Below are 25,341 nucleotides of genomic sequence, written 5' to 3'. Positions count from 1 at the left end.
GTTCACTGTGAGCTGCAGGTAGGGCAGCTCCCACGTATGTCACCTAAACTCTCCTTGGTTTCCCTGGCACATGTCACAGGGCCACAGTTGGTGACAAATGCCAGGTGGCTGCGCTAGGGTTGGACCCAGGTGGGCACTTCTGGATTCCCTCTTTTTTTGCTGGTGGAGAGAGGGGTCGATTCTTCCAGATAAACAGATTCTCTGGCAAAAGGTGGCCTTCGGGAGCACTTAAATTAGAAAACACAAAGGTTGGTCTAAGAAAAGCACGATTGACTACACACACACACACACACACACACACACACACACACACACACTCTTACCCCTGTCTCTGCAGAAATAAAGAAACAAAAGACTCATGTGTCTTTTTTTTTAATTGTCATTTTACAGCTCCCCACTGTATCCACCCCCCCACCCTTCCCTTCACTGACCACTTTTGCAGGCTACAGAGGACCAGAGAATAAAGCTGGGGCCTGGCACCCCCACTACGCCGCCAGCCCCGCCCCGGAGAACAAGTCACAATTACAAATTATCACGACAATTAGGGCCTGTACTTGGAGATGGGCAAAGTGAGGAGGCCCAGCTCCTCATTGTCAGCTGGTCTATTTGCCAGTGACCTTGCTCTGGAGGCGATGATATTCCTTCAGCCTGTAAACCAGAATCAAAACAAAGAAAAATGTAAATTAACAATAACAACATGCAGTCAGTTCAATTAATTCAGGCAGAGCTGGGGTGGCAGGGCAGCTGTTTGTTAAGACGTGTGTGAAGTTGTCTTTCTTTCTCCCTCTATTTCCTCTCCCGCCCTGGCCCCTCCTGCCCTCCAATCAGGATAATGTAATTAATTTATCTTAGGGGGAAAACATTGCTTGTCATTGTTGAAGACAAAGCATTTAACTGGCAATGGGAGAAATGAAGAGGCCATTATGAAAACCCAGTGTGTTTGGAGTCATTTAAAAGGGTTTGTAGTCATACAATACAAACAGAGAGCAAAGCAGGCCGGGAGGTGGAGGTGACTGTCGGAGGGGAGAGTGCCCAGGGAAAAGAGACTGGCTCTGGACGAAGATGGTGGCTGTGTGCCAGGGCAAGTGTCAAGGAGAGGAGAGAGGCTCTCACAACCTTCTTCCCAACCCCAAGCCCCATGAGAAGGAAGCTGGTAATTGAGACCCAGCACTGGGCAGACAGCTTTCTGGACTCAGTGCTGCGGCTTCCTAGCTATTTGACCATGGGCAAGTTACTTACATACTCTGAGCGTGGTTTTGGAGTTGCAAATTTGTGTAAGAATTAAATGAGACAACTTAGGAGATGCCTGGGAGTGGCTTAGTCTACAGTAGCTGCTGGCATAAATGACCGCTTGCTTTTGGTGCATGCCAGCCTCAGGGCCACGCCCAGGCTGAGTATGTGCCACCAGGCACTGTGCTCTACCTGCATGCCAGGGTCTGGGCCATGTGCTTCCTTTCCACAAACTCATATCAAATTGGCCCTGTACCTATGAGGCAGGTATGGTTAACGGCCCCACATGGGATTCTCAGATGTCTGGAAGGGGTCTGAGACCACACGGCAGTCAAAATTTGAACCCCGGTCTGAGTGGCTTCAGATGTGTGCCACCCCAATGGGCCATGGAGATCCACGTGGCTAGGATGGTTTCTAGCTAGACCTGTAGCTCAGGTATATGAAGGCGGGAGCTACCAGGTGGTCATCTGGGATGTCCTTCTACCTCTCCACCATTTCCCTTTCTAAACTGCCCAGGAAAGGTCTCCTCATTGAGACCCTGCAGCTGGAGAGGGTGGCAGTGAATGTCAGAGGCTAAGGGGAGGACCCCAAAACCTGGAGCCCCGGTGGCCAGGATCCTTTTGGCTGTCACAAGTGTGCCTTCTGGTCCCGCTGAGAATGGGAGCAGGCTGGGTCCAAAGCAGGCACGGAGGATGCCACGAGTAGAGGGACTGGAAGGTGGGGCTTGTCTAGGGCAGGGTGGCTCAGAGTGGTCGAGGTCCCAGCAGAGTTTGTTCCCCTAATTTGGGGGGTCTGAGGACCCACCGGGGCCCAGAGTTTCTCACCTCAGGGCATTGATGTTGATGAAACCAGTGGCATCGATTGGCTCGTAATCGCCCTGCACATTCATGCTGCAAGGAGAGAGTAGAAGTTGGTCAGCACTCTGGGCTTTGCCCTTGGCACCCAAGGGCCCTCTGGGGCCAGGAACAGCTGTTGCATGGATGGGCACGTCAGGTTTCAGCCCAGCCAGTGCTCACTGGCTGGTGTCTTCCTATGACCAGAGCATTGCGTAGGTAAACTGAGGACAAACATCTGAGCCATCTCCGCCCTCGGGGCTGTGAGGGCTCCAAGGAGTGGTCAGGAACAGCTGATGATGTCCAGTGGCTGAAGGCCCAGGAGGCCAGGGGGTGCACGTGGGAACAGTCTCGATTTTTGTCCCTCAGGCTACAGAGGGGCCTCCAACATTCACGGCAAGATTTACCCACTGTGTCACCTTTCACCTTGTTTGTCCAACCAGTGAGACCCTGTGAAATTCCTCCTCAAACCCAGGCACTATTACTCACATCATTTATTCGTTCATTCATTCGTTCATTCATTCAGGTATTTATTAAATACCTCCTGCCTGCCAGGTGCTCAGGAAACAAGAGCAAGACAAGAACAGTGCCCACCGGGGGGAGCAGACATAAGCAATCTATCATCCATCTGCCTTCATTAATTACGACTGTGAAAAGCTCTTTGGACAAGTTCAGGGCACTGTGGTCTCAGATCTGACACTACAAGGCCACCGTCCATGCCTCCGGAGGAAAGGGGTTTGCTCCCCCGTTTCTCATGGGCCCCTCCTTGTGCCCAGCCTTGAATCAGCCTCTTGTCCTCATGTCTGACAAACTCCAGCCTCAGGACATAACAGTTTCCAAGGTTCTCATGACAAGGAGGTGGCCTGTCCCCTCAGGAGCCTTCTCCAGAGAGGTGAGACCGGGGACAGGATGGGGCAGGGCAGAGGGAATTTGCTGTTTTTCAGCTACCCCGAGGCTGTGCCTCTGACTGGTTCTTTGTGGATTGTGGACTTTCTACAACAAATGGGGTCTCTACATCCAGCTGCCCCGAAACTTGCTCAGGACTTGGGCTGTTGCCCTCCCCCTCCACGCCCTTACCCTGACCTTCATGGGGCCCTGAAGCTGGTGCATGGTATCCCCACACCCCCACCCCGCCCTCCACTCCCCTCCACCTCACCGGCCCCTCCAGTGCTCAGGTAGGTGAGGCCACCAGCGGCCAACCAGCAAGTTCCCTGAAAAGGGACAAGATGTCCAACTTCAGAGGGACTGCTGCTTGAGCCCTCACCGGTCAGAAGAAAGACTGGGCCAAACTAAAACACCAAATCACTTTTACAGACCTTGTTGGGAGTGACAATCCAAGCTTAACCTGACCCCCGTACACGCACACACAAACCGTGAATCAGCTAAGGACACCGGCCTCTCTCACTGTCTGAATTGCCCGGTCCCCTGTGGAAGGGCCCCAGGGAGAAGACAGGAGCCCCTCCCGCCTGTGCATCTCTCCTTCCGCCTCCATCTCTCACGTGTCAAAAGGAACTCTGCCACCCCCTCCCCAAATGGGCCCTTTTGGACTGGCCCACCAGACTGCAAGGTGAGGCCCATGCTCAGGGACAAACCTGTCCCACGGCTGCCGAAATGTTTCCAGAGGTGTTTCTCAGGAACTGAAAAACCTCTTTTTAAAACAGGTTTGGGGTTGGGGGGGGGGTGGAAAAAGAGTTTACAATGATTTTTTTTTTCTACCTCCCCTGACGGTCTACAGAAAACCTCTGTGCTTTTATTTTTGTTCATTCGAGTGGCTCTGACCTGCTCTATAATTACGTTACTTTCTACCTACTGTGCCGCGGCATTTCCAGTTCTGCTACCTCTCGCGGCTTCCTTGCTGGTCCCTGTGACGCTGTCACTCAAGGGCTTTCAAGTCAGCGATGTAGAAATCAAAAAGAAAAGGGAAATGGTCGGAGACACAGTGAGAATAAATGCTCCTGCTTTTCTCTCTTTTTTTCCCCTTTCCCTTTTTACTTTATTCATTTAATCTCCCTGAGTGAGACTGTAAGGCTTAATGAAGGGTTGGGCAGATTATTAGAGGCTGTTGATTTGGAGGGGGAGGGAAGAAAGAGCCAGAGAGAGAAAGAGAGAAGATAATTTGACATTTACCCCGACTGATCTAAACGGATTCGGTTATATTTATGGCTTATAAAGTGTTTAGAAAGATTGAAGTGGGGAGAAACTCAACACGGCGAAGAGAGGCAAAGAGAAAAATAATATTGACTACCAAACAAAACTTGTACTTTAATTCTCAACTGGCTTCCAGGAGGGGAGAGCTGGCCTCAGCCTGGGACTTGAGTCAGTTGTGGCAGTCTGTCCCACAGGGATCTGTCCCCCACCTCTTGTTTGACCAGGTGACCTCCAAAGAGACGCCTTGCTCCATGGTCAAGGCCACTCTCTCATTCACAATGCAAACATAGGCACAGCTAATAGGCAATTGCTACCTCTGACCCAGCCCACCAGGCCTCTCCTATTCTCCTCGCATCCTTCTCAGTGCCTTGGCCTGGCCCATCAGTGAGGAAGCCCATCAAGGTCCCCATCCTTGGCTCTCTATTCATCTCACTGACTCTCCCCTACAGTCTCCTCTCGACTTCAGAAAACATTGAGATGTCTACCACTGTCCAATGTCCTCAACCCACATTCTCCTCAACTCTAGACTCCTATGTCCAATGAGCTAGTTCTCCTAGCCTACTTCAAAGAAATCCCAACCTCAAGAGCATGAGCTTACCTCAAGAACATTCCCTTGGCTCAGTAATTGACACCAAAGTATACCCAGCCGCTCATGCCAAAAAAATCCAGGTGATTCTGGAGCTTTCTATTTCCCTCTACATCAAGCCCTTTTTAGTCCACCTCCTAAATATTTGCCAAATCCATCAACCTGGTTCAAGCCACCACAAACATGTCCCTGGGAAGCCCTTGTTTCCACCCTTGCCAGCTCCCACCTTGCTCAAACCCATTCTCCAGAGCAGCCAGAAGGACTCTCGAAACACACAGATCCAATCACGTCCTTCCTTTTCAGCTCTGGCTCCAGGACCCTCACACTCTGGCCCTTTGTCCCTCAGGTTCTTGTAGTGCCTGGGGTGTTCTGGATTCTTCCAAGGCTTAGAGCCTCTGCACATGACATACTCTTATCTTTTGGGGATCAGCTCAAAGAAATTTCTCCACACCCCCATTATTATACCCAGCCAGAGTATCCTATACCTCCTCATAGCCCGGTGCCACCCTTCCTAATTCTCCATTCAGTTGATCATTTGATTGGTGCATTTCTCCCATCTAGCCTGAAGGTTCCACAAAGGCAGAGGTGGTATCAACACTCTTCCTGACAGTTCCCCCCACTCCCATGTTCTGCACAGGACCTGACATGTGCTCAGGCACATCCTTGTTGAGAAAGCCAGTCAGAAGAGACACTGGACATGAGGACATGCACCAGCAGTAAGACAGGTGTGGGGGCACCTACCTCACCAGCTCTTCATTGTAGAGGGACAGTGGGGACTCCCGGCCAAGGATGTACACCTGACCCTTGAAGACAGACACCTTCACCTTCCCTTCCACATGCTCCTGTGACTTGGCGATGCAGTAGCGGACATATTCACACTCAGGGCTGTGCCAGAATCCTATGGGGAGAAAAAAGTGAGAGACCTAGGGAGGCCACCATGCTGCTGGCCTTGGGCCGGGGCGTGGGGGGACTGGGGTTCAGGAAGGGCACCAGTGCTACACCCCATCATGGCCTGGATCTGCCTTGTTCACTGCTGAGTTCCGGCACCATGTGCACTTGTAAACAGCCACATCAAGGAACAAGCCCGGGAGCCCCTCCTGTGACCTTGAGGGCTCCTGTGGGTAAGGAGGTGCTCTCCCTTGTCCCTGCCATCCAGTCAACCCCCCAAGGGTCAGGAGGAGGGGCGCTAACTCACTGCTTCAGGCCACAGACATTCAGGGAGCACCACGGACAGGCGCTGGGGACAGTGGTAAAGGGACCCCATCCTTTGTCCACAGGGAGCTCAGTTTTACGAGGGCAGCTTTTCTGGGTGAGGAAGTGAGGCTCGGGAAAGTTTAGCAACTTCTCCAAGATCACACAGACTGCAGTGGGGGGGCCTAGGCCTTCAGTTGGCCCAAGTGGAAACAACTCTGCTTCACATGACCACCTTGGAGCTTTCCTGATTATGTTTGGAACATCCCATCAGTGCATGAGATGCCTGAGAGATGGGGTACCTCCCTACCCCCAGGCCCTGTCCCCAGCACTGGCAGGCTCAGACCTGTGGACAGCCTGCTCCATTCTAGTCTCTGCTGAGGGGCCGGCAGGAAGGCTGGCCGGGTTGGGGGAGGGACAGGGGTGCACAAGGGGTAGGGTTTCTCTGAAATGGAGCTGGGAAGGTGAGCCCACCTGGGCAGCTGTGAGGCCAGATGGCTTGTGATCTCCTGCCCTGATAAAGGGCTGGGTCAGCCCCAGGTCTGTGGCTATTGTTGGAGGCCCAGGCCTCCAGGGGCACCTGCTGAAGCTCTCCGTGGGAAAGGGGAGCAGACCTCTGGGATGGGGGCTGGTGGCTTGCAGAGGTGGGGGAGGGCTGGGCAGGCAGAGAAGAGTTTGGGTCCTGGCTCTCTGGTGACCTGCCATGTGAGTTCACATCCCCCAGTTCTACTTTGACAAGCAACCTCTAGGTGCCTCAGTTCCTCATTTACACAGTGTGATAATATACTAACCACTCGCTGGGGGTTGTGTGCATTCAGTGAGGATGCAAGCTAAGCTCTGAGCATCTCATTTGAGATTTGAACACGGCCTCCATCAGTCCTCACTATATCCAGGGAGACAGACACCCAGAATGGCAAGAGCCTGTCCGAAGCCACACAGCGAGATCTTAAAGTGCGCAGACCCCGTGGGCGGGGACCCTGATGGCCCCACCCCCCACCATGCCCCTTGTCCTGGGCTTGGCCATCTTTCTGACTAAGTAGGGGTAATTACATCATTAAGTTCCCAGGCTGGAAGACAGGCAGTAGATGGAGCCAGAGATAGGGGGACAGAGACCCCTGTGGGAGCACCTGGCCTGGGCTTTATCCCAGGATCTCCCACCTCTATCCCGTGGGGGTCTGGTGCTCAGATTTCTTTTCCAAGCAGACCCAGCTTGGGGTGGCGGACAGTGAGCTTCCTGTGCTGCATGGGGTAGACCCTACGTGTCCCAGGCCTGTGGATGTGCTGTAGGTGGGGCCTGGGCCTGGGCCAACCACTTTCCTAATGGGGATGACAACCCTCTGTGTGAGTTGTACATTACACGCATTTTACTGCCGCAGAAACTGAGGCAAGGGGAGAGCAGGTGAGCTGTGCCCACTAAATGAGATGGGTCCTGAAGTTGTGGTCCTGCCAGGATGACCTTGTATGGGGGGGCAGGGTCTCTCAGGACCTGGAGGTGGGGAGCCTGTACAAACTCCATACAGGTAGACCAGGAAATTTGGGGGTGAGAGGACAGAGGTCACAGTAACCAGGGCATCTAGGACTGGGGCCAAGACAGAAAGGCTTCCTTGCCTCAGTGGTCCTATCTGTGCCCTAAGACCACAGGGGGTCCGAGGAAGCCAGGTGTCACAGCAGAGTGACAGTCTGTATCACTGAGGAGCTAGACAGATCTGGGAAAAGACCAGTGTCCCTTACTTTACAGGAGGGGAAACTGAGGCTCAGGGAGGAGACAGACCTACCCAAGATCATAAACCCAGCCAGAGGCGAGGCCTCTGTCTCCTTCCTCCACGCTTGGAGCCCACACCAGGCATTCGTGGTTATTTAACACAAGCTGGAATGGCGTTTCATGCCAGATACTGTTCTAGACGCTTTACAAATATTCATGCATTCAGTCCTCACTACAAGACAGGCAGGCTTATTATCCCCACTCTTCAGATGAGGAAAGTGAAGCACAGAGAGGTTAAGTAACTTGGCCCAAGCTAACCCGTGATCTATGACATTTATGTGAGAAATCACATCAAACAGCCCCTCTGAGCTGTTGGGGGACGACAGGCTGCTGCCTGAGGCCGATGTTGACATCTACAGGGGCCTGGACGTCAGGGGTCCCTGGGTAAAGTTAGTATTAATAGTAAGTGCACAGGATAAGCCTCCACTGCCCTCGTTTCATCCCTTCTCCTTCACCCTGAGGTTTTATTTCCTTTGAAGCCTCCTAACCACTGTAACTCATTTTTGCATTTAGAGGGCTCGGTGGTTGACAGAGCAAAGCTGCAACCCGGGTGGCCTAGCGTAGAGGCACCGAGTCCATAGCCAGGGTCCAAGCTGTGCTTCAGACACCCGGGGCTCCCCTGTGCATGCTGCCAAGGCCCTTGATCACCCCTTGTAATGGCCCATACGACCTTCCCTGCCCCTAGGATTTTTTAGAGTGGCCGAGAAGTTGGCTTTTGAAGCCGGCCTGTCCTGGGCTCACAGCCACCGCTCGGCAGCTATGAAACCTTGGATAAGTGTCTTCACCTGCTTGGGGCTCAATTTCCTCACCTCTGTGCAGCTGAGATTAGGTAACACCCGCCAGTGCCCCGCTCAGGGCCCCACAGCAGGAGAGGTGGCAGCCATGCTACCGTGGGAGGGAGGCTGGCTGCCTGCCCCCGCTCAGCTTCCTTGGACACCTCGGAGCAGAAGCAGCCCAGCCAGGTGCTGTTTCCCCCATTGCAGCCTGCCATGTCTTAATGACTCTCCCACTTTGTAACCGAAATCCACCTTTCAGCGCTGAAACCCCGTGGAGTAAGAGAGTCCGCAGGAGACAATGGTATTTAAACACCTGTCTGTACCTGGAAAGGGGGGACTCGGTTTCAAAGCTGCCGGAAACAATGGGAGGGAGAAGTGACGCCAGCCAATAACCAAGAGTCCTCTTAAAATCCCAAAGTGAGTTCCCATGATTAGAAGTTTCCAAAGGAAAGAGATCCTCAGGGTGGAGGACAAGGGAACTAGGTGAGGGCAGTGGAGGCCAATCCCGGGGAGTTATTATTAACATTAACTTTCCCGGGTTCCCCTGACGTCCACGCCCCCGACGTCAAGGTCGGCCTCAGGCAGCAGCCTGTTCCCCCAACAGCTCGGAGAGGCTGTTTGATGTGATTTCTCAAATTAGGGAGCTATGAATATTAGAGAGCAGGGTCAGCAAACATTTTCTGGAAAGGCCAGATAGTATTTTAGGCTCTGTGGGTCATGCTGTCTCTCCCATGCGGGGATCGAACTGGCAACCTTGGTGTTATTAGCACTAAGCTCCAACCAACTGAGCCAACCGGCCACCCCCAACGACTAGACTTCTGGGAGCTTAGAAGTAGCCACAGATGACCTGTACTTGAATCGAGCATGACTGTGCCCCCGAAAACCATCTGTGGACACTGAAATTCTTGTAATTTTCATGTCATGAAATGGTATTTTTTAAAAAAATTGCCCCCAACCGTTTGAACATATAGAAATTAGTCTTAGCTCATGGGCTAAATTATAGGCTGAATTTAGAGACCCCTGTTAGACAAGGTGAGGGATGGATTTGGAGTCAGGAGACCTAAATTCCAACTCTGTGATAATAGGAAAGGCACGGAAACTCAGTTTCCTCACGTGTCAAATGGGGAGCCACATACACTGCGTGCTAAGGTCATCCACCAACCATTCCACGCGTGGGCTGGCCATGTGTCTGGCTCATGTTCTGCCCAGGCGTGGGGCTGAGTTCTTGGCCATGGCAGCCTTCCCCCTGCTCGAGGCACTTCACAGAGGTTCTACCTGACCTGGAGTCAAACCCAGTGAGGCCACTTCCCGTTATGTAACTTTGTACAAGCTCCTTCCACGCTGAGCCTGTTTCTTCATCTATAAAAGGAGCTGGCTGCAGCTCTCTTAGGAAAGTTGGGAGGAGCCCCTGGGACGGCTCGTGTCCCCACAGTGCCCGGCACTGGCATGTGCGGGATAAAGGTTGGTTGCCCGGGGGATGACCCGTGATGCGTCCTTGGCCATGCTGCAGTCTTATAGATTGCAGGTGGCGGGCGCAGCGGACCCCTTGGGGGAACGGGCGCGTTTCCCTTGACGTCCTGTGAACAGGGTGGGTCCCAGCATCCCCTCCTCCCTTCCTCATCGCGTCCCCACTTGACCCCATTCAACCTGTATCTTTCGGGCTCTGGCAGTGGGAGGGGTGGAACTGGGGGCGGGTGCTGGTTGGTGAGGGAGGGGCGGGGGCAGCTGCGGGGCCTACACACCAGTGTACACCAGCTCGGCGAATTTCAGGCCCAGGCCTTGTTTGATTTTGCGCACTTCCCGGTCCATGGTGAAGGCCTCGATGTCTAAATGAGCGTGGTAAAGGATGGTCCCCGCTGGGGTCTCGTAGATACCTAGCCATTTTTCCAGGCAGGGGGAAAAGGAGAAAAAAGAGAGAAACGCATGAAACCCAAACTGTCAGCAAATGACAAAAAAAAAAAAATAAAAAAAAAAAATAATGACTCGTTTGACAGGAGACAAGCCGGTGGGACCCATTCACTCCCAGCTTGCTGCAAAATGCATCTGTCATTATGTTCATGCTGGGGCCACGACAGTCCACTCTGCGGCTTGTGGAGAAAATGTCTGGATGCCCCCCTTTGAAGAGGCCTGCAGACGTTAGAAAATGACAGGGTTCGGAGCTGCTCCCCCTCCTTCCCAACACGTGCCCACCGGCCTGCGGCTGAAAACCTGTAATTAAACCGACTACAGTGGAGCCCAGGGCCCCAAATATCCCTTCCTCCCTTCCACTGGGGAGCCGGAGGAGGGGTGGCTATGCATACACATACATACATGTGTACACGTGTGCACACATACGCCGCCTTCACCAATGGGTCCCCTGCAGCCATGCCTCTGCAGAGAAATCCTGACTGTTGAGGTGGAGGGCTTGCAATCACCTGCGCTGACCCCATTATGCAGGTGGGAAAACTGAGGCCATGAGAAGGATGGAACTGGGACCTGAGCCTAGGCCCCGAGTCCCTGACCAGTGCTGTCTGTGGCACTGTGGGTTAGTGGGTGATCGGGTCCCAAATCCATGGTCTTGCTGAATACACCCTCTGTCACCTCAGGTTCAGTTCCTTCATTTGCTAAACAATCTGCCTGGACCAGATGGGAGGAAGCCGACCTGGGAGGAAGGTCCGAATAGTAGCACCACGTGACATTTGAGGCACCAATTGCCATGCGCACACGGCCAGACTCCCTCTTGGCCCAGCAGTGTGGCCTCTTGAATAAAGTTCAGGTGAGCACAGACAGCTGACCTTGAATAAACCTGCTCCATACTCGTGTCCTGATGGAGGAGGGGCAATAACTGTCCCCATCCCCATGAATGCTACATTGAAAGGTTCCTTTCTTCCCACCACGTAATGTGACAGCATTAAAAGGACAAGTTTTCAGTTATCCTTAAAATGGACCACCATCGTCTTTCCACACTGGTTGCTCTTAAAAAAAAACAAACAGAAAAGATCTGCACACCCATGTTCGTGGCCGCATTATTCACAGCTGCCAAAAGGTAGAAGCAACGAAAATGTTCATCAATAGATGAATGGATAAATAAAATGTGATATATACACACCATGGAATATTATTCAGCCTAAAAAACACGGAAGTTCTGACACCTCACCCAGCCTGGAGGACATTATGCTAAGTGAAATAAGCTAGCCAGAAAAGGACCAATACTATATGATGCCACTTCCATGAGGTCCCTGAAGTAGACAAATTCAGACAGAAAGGAGAATGCTGGTTACCAGGGCCTGGGAGAGGGGAATGGGGACAGAGCGTCAGTTTGGGAAGATGACAAAAGTTCTGGACGGAGGTGGGGGATGGCTGCACGGCAGGGTAAATGTACCTATGCCACTGAGCTGTGCACTTTAAAATGGTGAAAACGGTAAACTTAATGTGATCTGTATTTTACCTCAGTTTTAAAGATCCTTTTAAAAAATGCAAAAACCAGAAAGGAGATTGTTTTCAACTTGAAATCCAAAGGGGATGTGGGCAAGACTGAGTTGGTGTGATGGGCCAGAAATTTCATCCTGACAGCTTTCCTCGTCTCTGACCTCTAAGTCTGGGAATCACAGAAATGTCAGAACTTGAAGGCAAGGCCCGTTAGGATCACCCTGGTGCTGTGGTCCCCTAACTTCTGGCTGCAAACCCAGTATTCAGTCTTAGGCAGAAGCCCAGCATATAGAATAGCTAGCTCAGGTCCGACTTGGGGGAGCAGAGGCCCCTCTGTAAACCCTGGGCTCCACCAAGCAGTCCTTAAAAGACTGATCTTGTCCAACATGCCAATTTTACAGATAAGGAGACTGAGGCCCGGGGAGGGAAATGACTTGCCCAAGACGCCCAGGACGAGCATCTGGGTCTCCCATCTCTGTTCCAGGTTGCCCCTTAGGGCCTTTGGCAAAGGGATCAGGGACTCACTGGAGCATGACAGGAAGCATGCAAGTCTGGGGTGCTGTGGCAGGGAGAAGGGGCCTTTTCACTGGGGCTCCGGGGTTCCCTGGTCTCAGGGGACGTATGTGTCAAAGAGACCAGGTGTGGATATGACTAAAATGAGCCACAGAAGAGCCTGTCCCATTTCACTTGTACGGCCGGCCGTGGCTGTCCTGAATCCAGCTGTGATCTTTGGGGGAAATGGCCTGCCCAGCAGGAAAACACACGAATCCCCAAGTGTATGCAAGAGACCCAGCCCTGGACTCCCTAAGAAGTTCCTCAGGCCCTCACTTGGCCTCATCCTTACTCTTGTAAACACAGTTCTAATGGGCTCAGTTTCTGCAGAGAGGCTCAAAGACATAACCCAGGAAAGGGGTGAGAAAGGCTGATGGAGGTGGAGATGAATGGATGTCTGAGAAAAGCCACTGCTGACAGCATGAGGGTGGGGGTGGGGGACATGGAAAACCTGTGAAAACAGACAAGAACTCAGCACCGGAGTTGTTGGGGCCACTCTTTGGGGGGCAGCATGGCACGACAAACAAGTGGCTCCCGATGGTCCTGGGCCACCAAGAGAGGCCCGACCGTTCAGCGGTCTATTTATAAAGACAGGTGTGTGCAGAACATCTAGAAATATCTGCCTCCAAAACGGCAGAAATAACCACAATGCTAAAGGGGTCAGTTTTCAATTATCCTAGAAACTATCACCAAGAATAAAATAATTTCCCAAGAGTCACCTATAGCAAGATCATGGCAAAGGCCTGCTGGTCTTATCCTGGCACATACTAGAAATTCCGTATTTATTGGATGGGAAATGGATTCGTTTTGCCACCTTTTGGAAAAACCCAAAGAAACTTTCAAAGCCCCTCCTTATGTCAACACAGACAGTAGCAACAGCAGCATCCAGGGTAGACCAGTAGTAGGAGCCGCCCACCTCACTTGCAGCCCCAGGGGACCTGGCTGCTTCCCTGCTTTCTTGTCCTTGGCTGGGCCAGCTGTGGGGCTTGGTCCAAACTGCATTTGCAGGGCCGGGGATGGGGACCAGAAGTCCCACACAACTTACACCTTTACAGAGAGTGCCCGGCTTTGCTGTGTGACCTGCGCCTGTCGCAGCCCCTCTCTGAGCCCTGGGCAACCTGTCTGGAAAATGAGAAGATTGCAATTGCCTGCGGCTCGGCCTTCTAACCTCCACCTTCCTGAAGGTAAGCACCCAGACACACTGTCCCCACACTGCGGCATGCAGACTGATGGTTTCGTCTCTAGAACACTGTAGCCCACTCCCAGCATCACCTCCCAATCGTCCAGAGGGAGCAACACCGGTGGTGTGCAGGGTTCGAGGACGACATCTGTACTTTCCAGCGAGGAAAGGCTACGGCTTGCCCAAGGGCCTGCTGCTGTCTCCCCAAACTCCGAGAAGAGCAGAATGCCTGGTGGGCACAGCCAGCTGCCCCTTCCCCCCCAGCCCTCGGAACCAGCCTTGTGGCTATCAGCCATTCAAGGCAGAAATAGGAAGAGTCGTGGCCCAAGAAGAAAAGCTGCAGCCATGAAACACACCAGCACAATTAATATTCCTGCTCCTTTTCTTAGAAGGTGTTAAAAGTTAATTGTGACTGATCAAAAAGCTTGTTTTCAGGTTACTGCTGTCGTGTGTGCGTGTGTGTGTGTGGCATTTTAAAGATCTTCCCTCTCCTTTCCACAGGGGTAGGGAGTACATGATTTCTATGCATTTCTTCTTGGGAAAAAAAAAAAAATGACTTAAAAAAAAAACCAGTGACAGAAACCTGATGCTAAAAGACTAGGGATTTGGAGCTTTTGACAGTCGGCATACAAACTACTGCGCAAAAAGGAGGAGGAAATGACAGTTGAGTCTCAGTGTCACTGTGGAAGAGACAACAGACATCTTCGGAGTGACACACACAGCAGCTCCAAGTGTCTATTTTCATCTCCCTGTGTTTACAGGAAAAAGACAGAGGTGTCAGCAGTTCTCTGTGGAGCAGCTTCAATCACACCATAATTACTGCCAAGGGGAGGGGTGGGGAAGAAGGGCAAGGAACTGGGGGGGGGGGGCGGGGAGAGTGGACCAAACACCAAGAGGTGGGGACCAAACCAGCTGCTGCCGCTGAAATTCTTCTCATGTGTTCCTGAGGCTGTGAGCTGTGAGGTTAGCCTGGATTGAGCAATTTGGCAGAATTGAGTGGGTTCTGCCAACTCAGCCGGGGGTCACGGGGTGGGGGTGGAATGAGGGCACCTGGACCAGAGGCCCTGGTCCTTTGGGAAGGCAGTGTCCAGAAGGAGGGATTTGGAGAGACCGGGGGAAGGGAGGTTGGCTGGAGCCCAAGGGCTCCCCTGTTAGGTACAAGGGCCAAAGAGAGAGGTGGTTGCCATGGTGATGGGGAGGCAAGTGATGGTGGGACACTAACCACCTTCTATGCCCCTGGTGCCCTGCAGGCCCCCGCTGGGAATCAGGGTGGGCCTCTGAGGCTGGCTACCCCAGGCCTCTGGGAGTGTGAATGCTTCTGCTTCACAGGTCTCCCTCCACTTTTCATCTGGAAGGTTCCATCTGTGCAAAGCCTCTGGTGGGTGGGCAGGTGGGTAAGCGGGCAGGCACAGCCCTTGTTCCTTCTTAGCTAGAAAGTAGAGAAGTAAGGAGGAAGTGAGAGAGGAGAGGAGAGTGGGACAGAGTGGAAGAGAGAGTAGAGGAAAGAAGAGGAAGCAGGCTGTGAGGAGGGGGCAGTCAGAGGAGGAAGAGGTGGCCGCAGGGGCAGAGGTGAGTCCTGAGAGGCAGGACTGGGAGGGGAGGACGGAGGGTGAGCGCAGGACGCGGGCTGGCTCCTTCCCTGCTTTCCTCCTGCTTGCCTTGCCCCCCCTTTCCTCCCCACTGATTTCATTTACTTCACTTAATTAGCCCCCCTCCAGAGTTAAAAAGATAATGTGATAATGACAATGTGAACAGCCACAATACAGCGAAAGCTACTCCATCTGCAGCTTCCCCAGCCCCCTGCCCCTCTGACCCCATAGCCTCTAGTGTCACTGAGCCGGCCACCCCAGACCCAGGGCACTAGCACTGCCCAACTCCCTAACCTCCCCCCCCCCCCGAAAAAAAAACAAGCCCTTAACGAATTTCAATTACGGGCTTTGTAAAATCAATACAAATGACATATTCCCTCGTACACTGAGATACGGACGGACAACAGCACCTTCCTGCTCTGGACTCAATATAATTGGCAATTAACAGCTTCTCCCGTTACTGTAGACTTAATAAAAACCTCATTGAGGGGGAATCCATAATGCCCCAATGTATTGTCCCACTCTTTACTTTCTCACTATGAATTATTGGGAATGGAGAAGTAAAAATAAGCTATCACCCTAAAATTAGGAAGCGATTTTTCTTCTCTCATCCCCCAACCCACAGCACCTACTGTGGGTCAAGAGCTCTCCGTGTTTGATCTGCACACAACCCATTTCACAGTGAAGAAGCTGACAACCTCAGAGAGGCCAAGCTGCTCTCCCCGTGGTGATGGAGCCAAAACGGGGACTCAAGCCTGGCACCAAAGCCTGGACCCTCTTCACCAGCTTCTCATGCCTCCCCAGGTCTCCAGGGGCTTGGTCCCCATCAGACCCAACCCACCACCCAACTGGCTATCCGGGGTGCCTCCTACCTTTTTCTACCACTGCTTTTCCCCACAGAGCTCCTGCTTCACCCTCTGTAGTCCACATCCTACCAGTCAAAGCCTATATACTCCTACCAGCACCTCCAGGATGTCTTCCCAGAAGAGCCCAGTCTAGGCTTTTTGTCACTACCTCCTTCAGCTCAAGTTTGCTTGGCTCTCCCCACCAAGCAGGATGCCATTTCACAAAGCGACCTAAGGCCAGTCCTTATCTTTCCAGTAAGGGAAGGCAATTCATTTTCACCGTAAGTGTCACTCCTAATTGATTGGCACTGACTGCCGGCAGCACAGAGACACATCCACAATCAATTCAGAGACACATCCACAGTCAATTCGTGATGTCTGCCACGGGCAAAGGAGGAACAGACAATAAGTGCCTTAGCGGACACCTCTGAGCCTCACTGACAGCTCCCAGAGGGGACAGGCTACCTTTGTCCTTTCAGTATCCCCCTGGGGCCACAGTCATTTATGGGGCACCTCCACGGCACCAGTTCCGGTTATTACACACAGGCTAGCACTGGATCAGCCCACTCCAGACTTAAGCTCTTATCCTCTCTGGGTCTGCGAGTCAGTCCTGGTCCTGCCAGGGACGTGCCTGTGACTTTGAATCTTGGTTTCCCAGTCTGTAAAATGAGGATACTGCTCTCTAGCTCCCCAACGTCCCTCCCATGTCTGCCTTGGATGCTCTACATTGAGCTGGCTCTCAAGGGCAGACTAAGACAAAGGGACATTTAATCAGATGTTAACAAAGGTAAGAGAGGATAAAAAGGAGCAGCTAATTAGTAATATTGTGCTCTACAAGGCCTTCCCCAGAGTTTCAATTAGATTGTTTCCATAATAGCTGTGTTGAGAAGAAACACATGAAAGAGGCCAAGGGCCCGCTTCCTGTTTCTCCTCCGCACACCTTTTGAGATAAATCCAAACAGGTCAGAGCCTGAAGGATCAACTCTGTCCCCCACGCCTACTATAATACATCTGGGAAACTGAGGCCCAGAGATGCTAAGTCCAAGGTCACAGTCAGGGCAGGGCAAACGTGGGGTGAGAACCACAGCATCTTGCCTCCCGCTCCAGCATCCTTTTCCAAAAGCTGAAATCTGGCCATCGGCTCTCTCTGGATTTTGGAATCTTAGTGAAAACACCCTGAAGAATTATACTTTGGCCTGGTTGTGTTTCGTTGTGTTATCTTTGTAAATTGACCCTAAACAAAGTGATTTAAACACCTGTCAAAACAGGGGACCTCAACCCCACCTCCAGTATTTAAAAATTCAAGTGCCCTATTCATGGGCTCTAACTGCTGAAAGCTTGCCCCCTCCCTCTTAGAGGTCCCCACGTAGCATTGCTTTATCACAGAACCACAGGGAGCTGAGATCCCCTGGGTGCAGATGGGGAAACTGAGTCCTGGAGAGGAGTGTGAGGTCAAGATGATTCGGTGAGTGACTGACAAAGGGAATCACAGGGCCCTGTGACTAAGAGAAGACAGAGGCACCTGCTTGGGGACCAACCTCGCCTCTCTCCTGGCCCAGCCAGAGGCAGACACAGGCCTGGCAGCCTAGCCAAGAGGGTAGCCCTTCTACACCCAGGCGGAGTCCTGCCCAGCCCTAGAAAAAGGCCCCCACGCCTTGGGCCATGCCTGACCCTGGAACAGGCCCTCAGGCCCTGGCCACTCACACTGCAGCCCACAGCGCCCACCGCTGGCAGCATTCCCCTGCCAGGCCAGCTCAGCGTGGCCTCCTCAGTGCAGCCCCAATGACCACGACCACAAAACCGGCCCTGCACAGTCTGCCACCAAACCTGGCTGACCCACCCGGGGCACAGCAGAGCATGACCTCCTCTCCTCAGAGCCTCGGGACAGCTCTTCTCATAAACACTCTCGGAAGCCAGTGGCAAAGGGCCGCCCATCCCCACCGCACAGGAGGGAAACTGAGTCTGGCGGGGTGAAAAGATGCCCAAAGTCACTGAGGTAGCACGGGTGTCACAACGCCCGAGTGGCACAGGGACCTCAGGGGGCTTCGGGAGCCAGCACACCTGGGGGGTGAGCACTCACCTCGGGACTTCATCCCAATGAAGCGGTTCTCCACAATATCAATGCGGCCCACGCCGTGCTTGGCCCTGTGGGGAGGACGGGTCACTCGGGGTCAGGCGCTGCCACAGGCCTGGTGTCACATGCCACCCACCCGGCTGCCACAATTTGGGCACATCTGGCCTGTGCCCACCCCGGGACCACATGCAGGACATCAGGCACCATCTCAGGATCCAAGACTTAGAGGACATCTGAGCTAAGTCACCTGGTCCAACCACCCATTGTAAGATGGGGAAACTAAGGCCCAGACAGGGAAAGGATTGCCTGGGTCACACAGCAACTTTAATTTCCAGCTTCCGTTACCTTCATCCTGGGTCCTTTCGTGGGACTCGCCCTAACCACTGCTCCTCTTTCTTTCTATCCTGGTCTTAGGAAGCCAAGCCATCTCTAGGGGGTAGTGGACCCTCTGGGGCTGTTACCTTCCAGGGCTGAGGGCCACCAGGCCTCTCCTAGCAAACTAGGAGACATCACACCTGTGGGATTGTGCCAAGGCTGCCTGTGGGACGCAGGCCTATACTCCTGGCCGCGAGGCCTCAGGCGCGACCATCAGCCGTAATGGGCCGGATCCGTGACAGTGGTTTCTGACTGGACACTGGTTTCCTAGGAGGCAGGCTGGGCTGAGACACTCACCCGATTTCATTCAGGTACACGAAGAGCTCCATGGACGTGCGGTGGGTGGTGCCATCCGTGATGTTGGTCACCTTCACGGGGACCCCTAGGGTGGGAGGAGAGGGCAGTGGGCCTCTGGGCCGGAACTCAGCGGAGGAGCCTGTGCCTGCCACCCCGCCCTCACCCTCCACCCGCAACGCCTTAAATGGATGTGACAGATATGGACTCCAAATGAGTCCCTGAAAAGCCCTGTGCAGGTTGAGGCCTGCTGGGGGGAGAGAAGGGGCGAGAAAGCCCCCCAGAATGAAAGGGAAAATGCAATAAAAACGCTCTCCCCCACCCTTCCTATTCTCTTTGCCCCTTTTGCATTTAGGGGCTGTGAAATTGGAACCAGGCCCTGAACTAATTGAATTTCACGCTCCACCATTGTCTTATGCCGGGAGCACCTTCTGTCCCACCAGTTACCCGGGGGCCGCCCGGCAGAGGTGCGGCTGAGCTCTCACACACACACACACACACACACACACACACACACACTCACTCATGCACACCCAGCCCCCTGCCACGTCTGTCAGGCGGACCCCCGTGCCCCCGACCCTGTACCCCAGACCCGCATGCAGCCATCTGATTAATGGGGGTGAAATGGTGCCCGCTCCATGAATTCTGAGAAGTCGGGTCTGGGGTGGCAGGAGGGCAGGAGGGAGGCGGCCGCTTCGGGAGGAAAGGGCCGAGTCAAGGGGAGGGTGGGGGGGCAGTGGGTGGGTTCGGGGTTGACTTTGAATAGCAAGGGGCACTTTCTCGAGCGGTGTGAAATGAGCAATAAATGTATTAGGGGACTAACAAGAGAGCTGTAACAGTGACAAAGAAAGGCTGTTCAAAGTTGGCGGCTAATCCCCCACCCATCTGCCCAGCTCATTACCATGGAGCCAGCGGATCGGGTGCCAATCAGGGCTCAATAGCGGCTTTCGAGTCTTTATTAGCCAGGCGCCGCTTGGAGGGGCTTCGCTCAAGGTGCTGTCAGCCTCCTCATTCTTAACCCCCATTTCCAGGGGTTTTATAACTTGGTTGTAAATTGCTATTAAATGTAAGTCTGCCCAATAATGAACCATAAGCCCCTCTTGCCACCCCCTGCCTCTCCCCTCCCTTCCTCGCCCGCCCCGGTCCTATTATCGGGCCTGCCCCAGAAAGGGGCTGACATTGTTGGTGCTGCTGCCAGAGAAAGCCTCTTAGCCTTTAAAATAGTTAATAATTAGATTAAAACTTCAAATAAATTAACTAGAGGATGAATGGAGGAGTCAGAGAGGGTTCTTCCCATCCATTTTTTTTCTCCAGACAGTCCTGAAATCATTAAAATGGATCACGTCTCTTCTCTGGCTCAGCCTCAGGGCCACCCTATTCCTGGACCAAAGGCTGCCAGAGCCTGTGTCCAGGACCCGCCATTGCCTCCTGCCCACCTCCCAGCCCTCACTGCTCTCCCGGGCTCCTGGGGGACCTTTGGGGGGAGCTGCTTGGGTCGTCCCATCATCTTCTTAGAGATGATGCCCAAACAGGCCACATGCCTGTGAACCAGGCCTGGCTCAGACAGAATGGGCACAAGAGGGACTTAGTGCTCTAGCTGCCTTTAGGGGCCTGAGACCAAGGACACTTAGGTCCCCAAGTGATGTGAAAGGCAAGGGTTTGAACAGATGGGGAGTGATGAAAATGTCCACTGTCTTGGCCAGGCTGCTGGGAAGAGGCGGGTCATTAAAGTACAAACAGCCTCCATGCCCTCATGCCCAGTACCACTTATTCCAGGAAGCCTCCCTGATTTCTGCAGCCTCCTGGAGAGGTCCTATCCTCGCACACCCCGAGCCTGCTCCTGCTCCTCCCATTACCAGGCATGCCTTGCCTTCCCCTCTACCCTCCAGGGCAAGAGGTGCCCCTGATGCCAGGCTCAAGGCTGAGCACCCAGGCCAGGCCAGCAAACACTCCTTGTTGATAGCAGTGAGAATGAGGAGATCAAGACACAAGCAAGCGTGGTGTGGGGTGCAACATCAAGTAGCCGAGGACTACTGAGGCTTTAGCTGTGGGTTCAGAGGGGCCCCTGAGACCAGCTCTCTAAGTCTCGCCATTTACTGAGCACTTCCTGGGGCTGGGGCCAACACTTCCCATTTAGACCTCATTCTACACCATGAAAGCATGAGGGTGCTGTTTTATCCCAGTTTACAGATGAGAAACCTGAGGCTCAGGCAAGCGGAATGACTCCCACAAAGTGCCAGAGCAGCCGGAAAGTGGCTGCTTGGACTGAAATGCTCAGTCTTTATCTGGGGCCCATGATCTGGCGGGTGGCAGCTGAGGGTGCCTTCCTCCAAGGCCTGGAGGCTTCCAGGGGTCTTGCTTTCTGGGGGAGAGTGTGGTGGGGAACGCTTGGAGCCCCTGCCTGAAGTCTGGCCTCCAGGAATGCAAGAGGGATGCAGACAGCTTGTGTCCAGGCTTCTCGGCAAGGAGGCGAAAGGACTCAGGGCCCCAAGAGTCCACTGCCTTGAGTCCAGATGGGTGGGCACCTACCTTTCTTGAACTCGATCTCCAGAGTGTCAGGGACACTGGGGGCTTTGGCTGGGTCCTGGGTCTTAGTGTAGAGGCCTGGGGGCGCTTGGTTCTGACAAAAGACAGAAAGAGGTTGGAGGCAGGGTGCTTGCTTAGAGCCAAGCAGGGCTATGCCAGTCCCTGGACACCCTGCTCCCCCCCTCCTGCAGAGATCTGCACCCCTCTCCAGAATTGGGGGGCTGCTGGCAGTGCAGGAGGCCTCTCACTCCCCAGCCCATGGCCAGCTCCACTTGCCAGGGGCCTGGGAAACAAAGGGCTAAAGAAATCAGACAATTTTTCCCCTCAACTTGATCTCATCTTTTTCTTTGACGCCCCCACAGCTGGAGGTAGAATAGCAGGAGAGGAACAAGTCAGGCAGGAAAAGTGTGACTTTGGAGGCAGAGAGGCGCAGGCAGCAGCATTTGGAGGGCTTTCCGGGAGTGGGCGCACACGCTCTCGCAGACTCCCAGGATTGGGGTTTATTCTGCATGGACCGCAAAGCTAATGACTACACATGACCCCAGCAGGTGCTCCAGCGAGCCGAGCCGTCCTCGGGGTCCCCAAGGTTAATACTCACAGGGAGAAAAGGGAAGAGCAAAGCAAAAACCCATTTGAAAACACATCAACCTTTATGTATATTTTTTTCTTGGGCGTGTTGGAAAATGGGCCTCTCGTCTGGATGCAGTGGTGGAGGGGCTGCTGGCTGCCTGGAACTCTCCAAGTTCCTGCCCGCCTTTCCAGCCCCCTCCCCACCAGGCTGTGACTTGGCCCCTTGCCACGGTGGGGCCTCTTGGGCCTGACTGCTCAAGTGCCCCCCCCCGCCCCCGCCCCGTAGACACCCCAGGCCCAGCTGTTGTCCACCTGCTGATATCCTGGAAAGTGCAGTCCCTAAATCTTTGCTTTCAAAACCCTGCAAATATTCACATGCCACTTTCCATCTGCAGTTTCTTTTGCATTTTCAGCAGCCCTGTTTGGTAAGAAGGTCAAGTGCTGTTACCCCATCTACAGATGAAGAAATAGAGGCTGAGGGGGAGGGCCTGTAGCTGCAGCTGTGAATTCTGTGCGGGTGTGGACCACTGGACACAGTGCAGGGGACCCGAGGCCCTCAACAAACATGTACTGGATTTCAGAGTCATGGAAAATACCCCAAAGTCAGGCGTCAAGACCTTAGGCTGCGGGGCCTGGGGCAAGCGGCCTCACATCCTTGAGCCTCGGTCTCCTCATTTGTAAAGTGACTATTTACCAGACATGAAAATCACCCACGAAAATGCCAGGGAGGCTGGTGCAGGAGGGAAGGACAGCTGGATGGACTTCTAGGGGTGCCCCTCGGGGACCTGAGGGCTGTCAGAAGTGCCGGGTCCCTCACTTGTGGTCACTTTGCCTGTTGGCTGGATGGAGGGGTGGATGACTATCCCAGTCCCTGCACCCCTGGGCCCACAGGGACAGTTGGTGCTTCTACTGCTGAGCTCAGACAAGGGCTCTGCTGGAGGCCCCCCACACCTCCAAAGTGCTGTGGGACTTGGGGCCAGCCACATCCCTTCATCTGTTTTTGTTTGTGGGGTGGGAATAAGGACCCAGAACCAACCTCAGAGACAGACCCAAGGAGGAGCAGTGTCTTTAAGGAGGACCCCCAGTCTGATGCCTTCATGGACCAGATAGAAAACCAAGGACAAAACAGGGGCTGGTTCAAATCATACTGCCCGACCCCACCAGCATGGGAGCCAGCCCTGGGGACTCTGGACGCCCTGTCCAGCAGTTTTCCAGCCGCTGTAATAAGCTGAGGGCCGAGAAACATCACACACAATGTGATCAGAGACAGCGCAGCATTAACCATGGGACGGGCACTGGGGGGTTTCAGAGAAAGGCCCAGCTCCCCAGCCCCCCGAGCCCTCCCAAACACCACATTCTCTGGGCACACATGGGTCCGGGCGCCATCCTCAGCCAAAAGGCAAAGTCAACCTGAGCTTGGGACTTCTGATGACCGACATGACTTTGCAGCCCCGTCCCTACCTGCCTGGGACTCCTCACTGGTCCCTCAGCCCAGGCTGAGCTCAAACCAGGTGCCAGCGCTGAGCCCCTACACTCGAGCAGGCCTCCCTCCCACCCCCACCTGCGCCGTGCATGACCCTCTGTTTTGAATCTGGTGCTTGTCACTTCTCCTGCCACACTTCTTAAAGAGCCCCAAATGGGATGAGAAGGTTTGCATGTGGAAGAGAGGAGGTGTGAGACCCCGCAGGACAGTGTCCCAGCACTAGGAGGCAGCTGTTGGAGGCTCCCTCCCGATACCCAGACAGCACCGATTAAATAAAATAACTAAATAGAAATAAAGTGACATTTGCTTTGCATTCCAAGATGGCTGGAGCCTGCCTTTTTCACTCTTCCCCATTAAGAGCCCAGTTCAGATGACAAACAGTTTGTTGAGTATCAATACCATCTATTTATCTATCCCCGCAGGAGGGCTCACTTCCAATGTTTTCTGGAGAGGTGTTCGGAAGGGAGGGAAGAGAGAGAGAGAGAGAGAGAGAGAGAGAGAGAGAGAGATACACTGGGGGGGGGGCGGGGGGAGAGGGCGAAAGAAAGCATGAAACAGGCCGAAGAGGAGAAATTGGAAGCAAATGGCCCATGAACTGAACCATGATGTAGAGGCATGATCGATGCTGCAAATGGTTTATTCATCCATCAGATATGGCGGCCGGCACTGAATGGACTCCTTCACTGTGGGCCTATGAACTTAAAGCAAGTAAATTTCTATCTTTCTTCGCATTAGCTGCCTCATTGCCCTTCAATCAGCCCTCACGGAGGCAGAAAAATGGCTCCGCCATCTGCCTTCAAACCCTCCCTTCGGCAGGTCTCGGGGCTTTTTTGGGAGAGGGGGAGGAGGCTTGGTTCCCTTAAGCTCTGTGTCCCCTGCTCCTCGGGGGCTGGGAGGCTCGGGGCTCAGCATTTCTCCTGGGCCCCTAGCCGCTGCCCCCTCGTTCCTGGGCTGGGAGGACAATTGCGCCCCTGGCACACGAGATCCAGAGATGCAAGTGAGGACTCAGAGCTCAGCCTGGGGGAGACCCCAGTCGGCACAGGCACCCCCGCCCTGCAGAGGGCAGGCTGGGAAAGAGCGGCTCGACCCTGGGCTCCTAGGCCTGGCCTTGCAATCCTCAGTGGAAATGAGGTTTTCACCCAGCCTAGCCTTCCCGCAGGATGAGAGGGCACCTTGTCCCCTTCCTCCCAAAGATTCTTAGCAGGCCTGAGGAGGAAGGGCTGGACCCCCAGCTCTATGACTGTGGCCTTGCCTTGTGCCAAGGTCAGGCCAAGTGGCTTTCGATGACCCAAGAGGGAGGTGCCGTGGTTTCCCACTGTGTGCATGAGGAATCGGAGGCTCAGAGAGGTTGGGTGACTTGCCCAAGGTTACAGAGCAATCGAAGCAAAGATGGGACTCAGACCCAGGTTTCCAATCTCTGGGACCCAAGCACTAACCTTCCCGCCTTCATCGGATGGCAGAATCCTTAAAAAGGCACTCTCTAGCACTTACTTATCCACCCATAACCCTCATGAGATAGGAGGCCTGACAGGGCAGGGGACCTGTCACGGTCACACAGGGACCTGTACCCCAGTACTGCCAAGGGGTGATTTCCCCTCTGGCCTCAGCTCTGCTCCCCCAGTCCTGAGATGAGAGCCCATAGGCTGCTTGGAGAGGGATGGGGAAAAGTTTCCCAGCATGCTTGGGGCCTGCAGGCCTGAGTACACCCCACCTTGAAGCTGCTATGCTCTGCTTAGCTTCTCCCGCCCTGCTTGGCGCTGAGTGACTGGCTAATTAGGGGTGGTTGGCCTGAGTGTCTCGGGGTCAGCAGAGCATGAACTGGAAAAACCTGTGGCCAGCAGGCAGCAGCCTCATGGGGCCATCAGCCCCCAGGGGGCAAGGGTGCCGGCTGTCTTGAGTGACACAGTTGGGCTGAGGAG

At 53.9% G+C, this 25,341-nt stretch overlaps 1 protein-coding gene across 2 annotated transcripts in view; it reads right to left on the bottom strand.

The window, feature by feature from the left end:
* Positions 1-356: 356 nt before the first annotated feature.
* Positions 357-25,341, bottom strand: part of ASS1 (argininosuccinate synthase 1) — a 49,336-nt gene continuing 24,351 nt past the window's right edge. For both annotated transcript variants that reach the window (XM_019728854.2, XM_019728853.2), the window contains 7 exons: positions 21,373-21,463; positions 18,847-18,931; positions 18,181-18,245; positions 10,269-10,400; positions 5,539-5,695; positions 2,055-2,120; positions 357-648 (listed from right to left, as the gene is read on the bottom strand). In XM_019728854.2, the coding sequence (XP_019584413.2) occupies positions 603-648; positions 2,055-2,120; positions 5,539-5,695; positions 10,269-10,400; positions 18,181-18,245; positions 18,847-18,931; positions 21,373-21,463 (642 nt within the window). In that variant the 3' untranslated portion in view covers positions 357-602. The remainder of the gene's footprint in view (positions 649-2,054; positions 2,121-5,538; positions 5,696-10,268; positions 10,401-18,180; positions 18,246-18,846; positions 18,932-21,372; positions 21,464-25,341) is intronic.

This window comes from Rhinolophus sinicus, linkage group LG04 (genome assembly GCF_036562045.2).
Source record: "Rhinolophus sinicus isolate RSC01 linkage group LG04, ASM3656204v1, whole genome shotgun sequence".
NCBI classification, from domain to species: domain Eukaryota; kingdom Metazoa; phylum Chordata; class Mammalia; order Chiroptera; family Rhinolophidae; genus Rhinolophus; species Rhinolophus sinicus.
This window is presented reverse-complemented; position numbering and strand designations above follow the sequence as displayed.